Source organism: Anneissia japonica, unplaced genomic scaffold (genome assembly GCF_011630105.1).
Source record: "Anneissia japonica isolate Jap-2015-1 unplaced genomic scaffold, ASM1163010v1 scaffold25138_len22395_cov112, whole genome shotgun sequence".
In the NCBI taxonomy this organism is placed as follows: domain Eukaryota; kingdom Metazoa; phylum Echinodermata; class Crinoidea; order Comatulida; family Comatulidae; genus Anneissia; species Anneissia japonica.
The window spans coordinates 4,329-14,186 of NW_022712595.1; the positions used below are offsets into that span (position 1 = coordinate 4,329).

Here is a 9,858-nt window from a genome sequence, read left to right on the forward strand (position 1 = left end):
TTTCATTTATATAGGTTGATGCTTCAGAAAATGTCCCAGTTTTGTGTAAAATAACAATTTGCCCCAGTTTTTATTTCGGATTTTTGCGCTGCGATAGGGAGTCAGCTGATTCACTCAACCGTAACGAGCTGGTAACGACAGCCAACTGTCGAGATTACAAGAAATCATCGCGAGGAAAAAATTGAAAGGGCCTTTGATGAGTTATGGCGGAAAATTTTAATATAAGACGAGAGAGAAAAAGACAGAGAAGAAATGCTTATGCCTTTGAACCTGTTCTACAACAGGATCCACAACATCAGCAGCAACAACAACAGCAATTTCAAAGACAGTCTTCTTCTAGTAGTAGTAGGCCTAGCAGGTTAAACAATACTGACTGGTGCAGATGCGGAAACTGCAGGCCTATGCCGAAAGAAAAAGAATGCCTTTTTTGCCATGAGGGAGAGGATTTCAGTAGAAAGATGACAGACGTCGATTGCATTTTGAAGAATGAATCCTTCAAAAAGGTCTGTTTGGACAAGGAGATTTTAGAAGTGGTGTTTGCCTCCAGAAAAGAACTGCTTGGAGAGGGCATTAATCATGATGAGCTTAATAACAGGTTTGTTACCCAACCACCATATAGTGTTTGTTTATCTAGGGGTAGGGCCTGCTCGGGGCCTACTCTAGCTAGGCGTAGGGGAGTAGGGCCCTAGCCAATCCAAACCAGGCATAAGTACTATAAGTAATAGTGCTATTAGGCTGGCCGTAGTATTTAATCTACGTACCTATCTATAGGCCCTAAGACTAAGTCAGAACAAACTGTCATAATTATTTTTAAGATTATAGACACACACAATTAGCCTAAGAAGGACAGTATTTATTTACAATTTAAGAGCTGCGCATGGAATAGGCTATCCGAATGCTGTCCTCTTCCCAAATATTCGGCCTTCAATAAGGGCCGATTTCCGCGCATATTTTGCCGAAAATTAAGCTTTGATCTAATGTTATTATATAACCAATGTATATATGCAGAAGTTAGTATTTTCCCGGCGATTTCCAGCTCAAATTTGATCTTATTTTTTAGTTATCATTTGCGCAATTACTAGTAATACTAGTACAGTAGCAACTATCTACTCACAAGGCCAACTCCCTGCTTGCATACCTCCTTATCCAATTGATGTTGAAGGTCAATGTGTGATTTCCACAGATGGTAGGGTAAAATGTCCAGTCATTTCATGGTCAAAATACCTGGGCTTATTATTACATTAGAAAAGCTTGGTAAATAAACAAACAATTCTTTGCTATAGTAATTGCTATTGAACTGATTAAAGAGTCTTAACATCTAATTTTTAAAGTAATTGTTTTACTGCAATTATGATAAAATACTACAATATAATGTATTCTAGTGAAATAATTAATTCTATTCAAATAATTGTTTAGGCTGTGGGTATTGTTACACCACACTTTGCAATAAATTTGAATAGGGACTTTGTTACAGTGATGTTTAAATACTATTAAATATTTTCAACAAATATGGTCAGTGTGGCCAGCTTTACACCAATTCCTAAGGTGATGGTTAACGTGGGGCTGATTCCAACCGGCACCCTAACCTTTTAGATCATCATTAATTAAATACCAATATTAAGGCCCCATTAAAAAAAATTATTAGTTTATCACCCCCTCTCTCATCGTTTTTGGGGAAATTCTAATTTTTTTTTTCAATCAACATATAATTTTTATTTCAAACGGTCATTTTTCTATTTTTTTCCACTTCAAAAGCTCAGGATTTCTTGCAAATATGTTTACTGGTACAGTACAACAAAAACACATTTTTTGTATATAAATTTGATTCCATTCTTTTGACATTTTATACATGTGTCCCTAACCATTGATTTACTTGTGAACATCGGTAAAATTTGGGCGAGGTTGGCAAAAAAAAAAAAGCTCCCTCCCTCATCAGTTTTTATTCTTTGATAGGGTGATAAACTAATTTTTTTTTTTATGGGGCGTAATAATTTAATTTATTTTTGAATAAAGTAAGAATAATATTCTGAATTCTTTCTTGTAGGAACTATCGACATATTGGCTATCGCTGCTTCATTTGGTGGGTGTATAACAGGCTGAAGAAACGTGACAGAAGGGTCATTCCATCATGCTCTGTGTGGGCCATTAGAGACCAGTTCCCATCAGTTGATGAAGACTACACTGGGTTTATTGATGCTGTAGCAGATAATGAAATGGACTTTGTGTTTGAATAATTATGTGTCATGTGGAAGAATTATTATAAATTGTTATGCAAGAGATCTTTTCCAAGGATTCATTCTTAAAAATTTAGGCAACGTCTGTTATCTCTTTTTCTGCGAAAGTTGCCCTTGTCACTCATGGTAACAAAGGAATATTTTTTCAGCATAGACCTACATCTTCCATATCTGTACCCTGTCAATTGGGCCTAGGCTGTGTAATTGAAATTTGTTGTTGCTCTTGATATAGATTGAAAATTCTGTTGTACCATGGTGGTATAAAATATTTTATGGTTGCAATGTACAGTATGTTCAAATGCATTTTGCCTCTGTCTTCCTCGCTCTCGTCTTATAATTGAGGCTACTAGTAACAGTAAATGTAACTTTTTATTGCCCATTCTTTACATTGGTGTAAATTTATACTGTATTAAATATTTTGATAGAGTATTTTAACTGTAGTGATATAGGCCTACTGTAATACCTGACTGCTTTAGTGTTGCTCATTTCATTTTCTGTGTATAGTAAAGTAATTATATATTTTAGAGAAAATATACTTGAAATAAATTGTTCACAACGTACAAAAATGTAAAATTTGTGTTTTAAAATGTTTATTTACTGTGGTAACACCTGTATTCTTGAAGTTTAATTTACAGTAATAATCGTACCAAGTCAAGCACCCAAAATAAGGATGTTGAATACAGTATCACCATGGAAGAACTCTGATAATTTTTCAACTCTGAAGCTATAAATTATTTTTTGGCATTCTACACATTTTAATACACAATTTAATATGAATTCTTTGACTTGTTGGCAAATCTTTTGATACAACTGTAGAAAATAATTGATATTTTATTTGTGGATTAAAACCTCACAAAAAGTAGAATCCAAAATGGCATTGATAAATTGTTTTACTTGATTTGGATTTCAGATTGTTAATTGACAGAAAACCAAACAAATTGGCATGTGAAATAAGATTGACTTAAAAATTATCCAAGTTAGGCAAGTTTACTTAGGCTATTACCATATTCAAAATACTCTACACAGCTACTATTAATTATGGTAAATTATTATGTGTTCCAGACAGTACATAATAAATAAAGCAGTACAGTATATAACATACTGTATATTTAAATTTGCAAAATACTGGGGAAAAAAAATTGGAGTTTTGTTTTAAATTGCAATACTACATTGAACAGCAAAAGTTTAAAAGCATGTAGGCAATATATTATAGGTATAAACCAGGCATTATAAAATAAAACTGTTACAACATAAGAATCATTATTTTCTAAAAAGATTCAGGTCAAACTGGGTTTACATAATGTATACCAAATGCAGATTGTTTTTTTCTCTATACAGTAATATGCAAGTCCAAACTATATACAAAATACTAAATACCCTTTAATTCATCTTTGTTTACAGTTAAAGCTTAAAAATTTTATGAAGTAGGTTTTTTGGTTTAAAAAACCTACGCTACACAACTTCATCCCATATTTTCCAATTTAAAAAAAATGTTTTATATATATATATTTTTTTTATTCCTTTATTACTTTTAATCACCCAATACAATACGAGTTTGACAATAAAGCTAAAAGTACAAAAAAAAAACCACCAAATCCTGTATCCAGAAAGGAAGCTAAATTTACAAATAGAAAATTCTGAATATATGTATGGTTTTTTGTAATAGGCGATTATACTGTAAAAGGAATTATGACCGCAACATGAAGCAATTGTCAATCATTGTGCATTGATTGCAATATAGAAAACATGTCTTAATACTCCTGTTATGTACATTGTGATCGCAGACATTGACAATACAGTTTCAACTTATTTATTAGACCAACAAGGTCGGGGGCAGCTTAAGCAAACAAATCAACTTTTTCAAGTCAGCTGCCCATAACTGTGGTCACACCACATTTTAAACTGACTGCTACACTATAACTAGAACACTAGCCTTCATTTCATTCTGGACATGTGACCAGCTACTGCTTCTTCCTTTGAAGGCTTCTCTCCCCTCTTAGATTTCTTGTGTTCTTCTATCAACGTGGTACTCTCAGGGTCAATGAGTGTCGATCTGCTCTTGTCATCTGTAAATAAAAAAAGGTGTCAATGCAATGAGCTACTTTTTTATTAGAAAAATAAAAAAGAAAATGAAAAACTTAGATTTTAGCATTTCAATATAGTAAAGTTGGAAGAATTAAACATTAAAAAAAATATTCATATCAACTAGGAAAGTGTTATTACAATAATAGAGCCATAAAATCAACTGGCTTCCATACTGTTATCGTTCTGTTTCTTAGTGTGAGCCTAGTAAACTGTTGTCAGCACCTCCTCATTATGAATACATACTGTTGTCTGATGAGGAACCATTTATGGCAGTTAAAAATCACATATATCCTACCATTAACTGCTCTCTCAAATATTCCGATCATCAGTTGTTCCCGAAAGGAGTAATCTTTTGCCTCTTTGATCCGTTTAACAACGAACTGCTTTGATCTTTTAGACCACTCCAACTTGTACTGCTTTCCTCCATCTGACAATGTGCCATGTTCACGATGAACATTCAGGTTGTGATCAATAACTGCCAGCATGCCTCTAGCAATCATACATTCTTGCCCAAACCTGGACCTCTTTGGCATGTACTTTAGGAGCATGTTATGAAACACCTCCAGATTTCCTGTATGGCAGAATTCAACAGCCTGAAAAAAAAACAAAAACAAAAAGAACAAGTTGTTAACTCGGGGCACCAAAGTTTGTTGGTGGAGGTAGTGATAAAAAAAAAAAAATTATTAAGGGTAATGTACCCAGTGCGAGACATTATTTTTCTTAGAGTACTTCAAGAAATAAACAGTTCTGCTTGACTCGCTACCATCCCAGTAGCTTTCCTTAAATTTCTGATATAAGTCACTGCAAAACAAATGTTAAACAAACAGTGCAAATTGTTAACTCACATGTTCCAAGTCTTTTAATAATTTGTTTTCGGCCACAATCACTTGCAGAGCTCTGTGAGCATCGCTTCCTTCTGTTAACCAAAGCTTCAACATGTCCACTTCATCATGTTCACACTGATGGAATTCTTCACAGCAAATCCATTCGTGCCTATCAACAATATGTCTTAATATGGACGTCCATCTCTCCTATGGAAGAATAAATATAGTTACAATAAGCTAGATCAGATTTGTTAAAAATTAAACCACCCATCTTCAAGGTCTTCCAACCAGTCTACAGATTATTTCAAGGGTTTCCACCAGCCTAATAAACTTAATACCCATCATAAAATCAGCTGAATACCTTCAAAGTATTTAAGTTTGTTTCCACCAACCATTAACTGTTTTACAACCACCCTCAAATTTTTGTATCTATATCCATGACATTACCAGATTTATCAATCACACAATTACCATACTAAGACATGCATCTGAAAAGACATTCATCTTAAAAACCTTTTCAATTTACAGTATTTTTTTAAAGTGCTAAAATATTTGATAATTATATGTGTTAAAATATTTGATTCATTCCTGTCTATTAGTTTGTAATTTATTTTATATTATTACAAAATAATGTTAGTACGAAACTCAAACACAGGTTAACGTTTCTTGATAAAACACCAATGCTTTCTACAAAACTTACAGCAAACACTTTTACCACATCAATAAAACTGCAACTTTTAATCTGAACAACAATGGGATCTAAAAATATTTACAAAATTTCTTATTACTCACCTTAAACTGTGTGTAGCTTCCGTTACACGTTTCAGCAGACCACCAAAAGTGATTTATGATGGCTTTCTGCCAAGGTCTTATTTCTTGATGCTTGCCGCATGCTTTTACCAACTTTTTTCGTACGCTTTTGGCAAGATGCCAGATGTCATACTCGTGTCGAATGTCAGGGTACTTTTCTCTCATCGTTTTGGCGATTGAGGAATGTCTGTCTGTGACCAGAGTGTCGATGTGTATCTTGCATTCCTACAAAAAAGTATGTAAAATTATAATTAATTTTGAATTCTACATTTCCACAATCATTTTAAGGTTTGAAGTGACATCATATTAACGCAGAGGTGTGCTGTTGTTGTTGTGTATATAATCTTAGTATCAAGTGTAAAAATTTGATACAACTACTCTAAGCGCTGTAGACAGGACATTGTCCTTAGGCTCATTTCATTTTATATTTTGTTTAAAAATTGATATTTGTACACCAAAGTCTGTACAGTTTTAATGACCTTGACTTTAATACTTCACTATTGACTTAAAAAAATTATTGGAACATTTCATTCAATGTCAGGTATCTAGCCAGATACTATAGTACCAGGAGCAGTTGACATTTGACCTTAAACATTTATTAGGATCTAAGGTATACATGAAGACATGCTTATGGTGACAATTTCATGATGATTGGAGTAAAACTGTAGTGAGGAGGCTGCTCATATTCATTTAAGCAAATTTTTGAGAAAATATAACAGGTAATTCTCTTAGCAACAAATTGTGACAAATAGTTTAAGGAACTCCATTTAAATAAATTTAGCATCCTGCATCCTTAAAAATATCATTAATGTTGTGTACAAATTGTTTGTTGTAGAAAAACAAATTTACTAACCTTCAGCTCTTTCAAACATCTTTTAAGTCCTTCATTCTCCAGCCAATATGAATTTGGCACGTCCTTCTCGCCAACAGTCACTGTCTTAGATGATATTATGACATCATTTATTGTGTCCATAATAGTGTATAGACCAAACTCTGCTGAGTGCCCGGGAGAGTCGTGTCTTGCATCACCCGCAACAGTAACTTTTGTTGGCAAATATTCATAAGCTTAAAAAAAAAAAAACAACAACATTGTTTTGTATAAAACTAATTACAAATTTAACAATTTAGGTGACAATAAATATAAACACAAAATGTGAAATAACTTTTTAGAAACCAAAATAAATATATCAAATAAAGCCCAATAAAAAAAAATTGTTATTTTCACAGCTTCTTCGCTTATATTTGGTTAATTCAGATTTTTTTTTTTACATTATATTTTTTTAATGGTAAAAACAAAGTAGGTTGTGTATGTATCATGTCAGTCATGCAATTTCTTTTGAAACTAGCGGACCAACAAACAACCAAAGGGTGATATTTGACTTTAAAAACCCAAAACAGTAAAATAAAAGGTCTTCCTCGCATCACTTCTTTTTATCGAAATAAAACTATTTTCTGTTGGGGCAATTAAAAACCAATGAAATATGAATCATGGTTATTAATGTTAAATTTTAGTAAAATATAATCTTCCCTTGTGCTGACTTACCTTTGTGTATATCCTCTATGTGGGCATTATACATCTTTTGAATATTTGGTAGCAAGATATCTCTTTGTATTTCATAGAAAGTTGATTTTTTTATCGTGGCTAAATTTATGACATCACACATCTCATTAAGCGTTGTTTGTGTATTCCCAGTTAAGAGTGTTGCTGCAGCTAATGCAATGTTTCCAGCTGGGCGACTTTTAGGCCCACAACAGCGTGGTTGCGAAGACCATTTAAAACAATGTACCAGTAATGGTTAACATGCTTCCAACTTGAATCACTTGTTTTTCCTCTATTGCCAAGGCACACCCAACTTCCTGACAGCGTACAAGGCTCATGAGCTCTTCTTCAAATACCATGTATTTTTTTGATTCAACCAGTTGTTGCACGAACTAAAAAAATAAAAAAAATAAATATAATTTATATATAATAAATACAAGCCATAGAATGTTGCCCTACATTAAAACCTAAATTTTACATACCTCAATTTTATGTATGACTTCAAACTCTTTTTGAGCATTGTATTTAACTGACTCGTAAAGACAGATTCAAACATTTTATTTAACCAAAAATCAATAAAGATGATAATAGTGAAGAAATGTTAAAAAATGACCTTCAGTTTAATCAACCCCTTATATACTGTACATAGTCATTTTGGCCTTATACCATACTTAAAATATTGGTTCTATTGTACTGACTTATTCTAATCTATCTTGTCCTGACAACAGTGGCATGTCCAGGGGAGGATTGTTTTAGGACAAGGAAATGGTTGATTAAATCTACTTGGACCATAAAATAACTTAAAACAAAGTCATCAATGTTCACATGATTGGCTGGCTTGAGAGTAAATACTTGGTAAGTTATTTGTTTATCCAGGTTTATCTAGTAACTGGACCCTCACACAAAAATGCTCAAGTGTTAAAATAATTATAACTTTTAAGTCCTTGAGTGTATGACCTGGAAAATCAGAAGGTTGTACAACTACAATTGCTAGTGTCAACTTTCTCTTTGATGAGCCATGTCCACTTATGATGGTTCTACTACTGCCAGCAATGATGCGTGTATAAAATGCCTCTTATTGTTCTACAGATTTATCATTACTTTATTTCATTTTTTAATTGGTCAAAATTATCTGCCTTTGTGAACACATTTTTGTACAAATGTTTTAGAAAAGAAACAATGAAATGCATACTGTTAAAGTAAATAAATGAATTACAGAGGTAGGTCTGTTGTAAAATGACATTATAACATTTATTTAATATAAGAAACAAAAGAAATTAACTCACATTACAATCCTCATCTTCAGCAGAGCTGCTGCTGCTAGAGCCAACTACAAAAGATAAATCTTGACCACCTATTACAGTGCTTTGACTTTCTTTTGATGTGTCCAGATCATCAAAAGAAGTATGCAATCTTGCTCGCTTTAATGCTGAAGGCAAATTGAAATCGTCCTCCTCCAGCCTGGGCAACTTTGTAGGTGTTGATGTACTAATTGGTTCGAATAATGAACCTGAAGAAGCTGATGGCTGTGAATAATAATGATATCAAATTAATTCACGCCGTTTTTAACAGGGTATGATATTGTTAGTAGGTAGTAATAGGCCCTAGCGAGGATTTTTAAATATTATTTAGGTTCTTATCCTAGCCTGGGCTAAGGCCTCTGATAGCCCTGCCCCCCCCCCCCCGATCTTATGTTTAAAAAAAAATAAAATAAAATAAGGCCTAATTGGTGGCCTAGGCCTAACCCTAGGCCGTAAAAATTAATGTCAAATGTTGTTATAATAATTCAAATTCATATCGTGTTTTTCGTTACCCTATCTCAATAAGGGTCCAAAATTTGCGAAACGATCCGGGCCTGGGCCGCCCTACGCTAGTCTACCTGTGTGCCTGACCACCTACCTACCTCACTCTCATCAGTTTGCATAGCTGTAGTCGTGGTAGAACCAGATCTATCCTTGCTTTTCTTGTAAGCTTCGGACTGGGCATATCCATCTGTTAAATGAAGGGTGGGAATCGCGTCGTCTTTTAAAGTCATTAGCCCCTTGTTTCCGTACGGTTCCTGACACATTATTCATATCAGGAGTCACTCTTTGTGCTATTACCGTGCTCACGGGCGTCAAGACGTACGTGTACACATGCGGAAATCTTTTAAAATGCTCAAAATTCTTCTTTAAAAAAAAAAATAATTACAGCATATTTTAGCATATTATGACACTTTTCAATCAGCACCGCGTGATCTTAATGTCGTTGTCAACGAACATTTGGCTTGGTCTGGAATAGACATGGTAAGCTTTTTAACGCGCTCAGTCATGCGTGACGTCATCTACGCGCAATTTTGCGTTTTTACATTATCGATCATATCAGC

The 9,858-nt window shown here is 33.7% G+C and overlaps 1 protein-coding gene across 1 annotated transcript; it reads left to right on the forward strand.

The window, feature by feature from the left end:
* Window positions 1–203: 203 nt before the first annotated feature.
* LOC117107955 (P2X purinoceptor 7-like) lies at window positions 204–2,234 on the forward strand. The gene is made up of 2 exons (XM_033249765.1): window positions 204–595; window positions 2,045–2,234. The coding sequence occupies exons 1-2, from the start codon at window positions 204–206 to the stop codon at window positions 2,232–2,234; spliced, it is 582 nt and encodes a 193-aa protein (XP_033105656.1).
* Window positions 2,235–9,858: the final 7,624 nt, after the last annotated feature.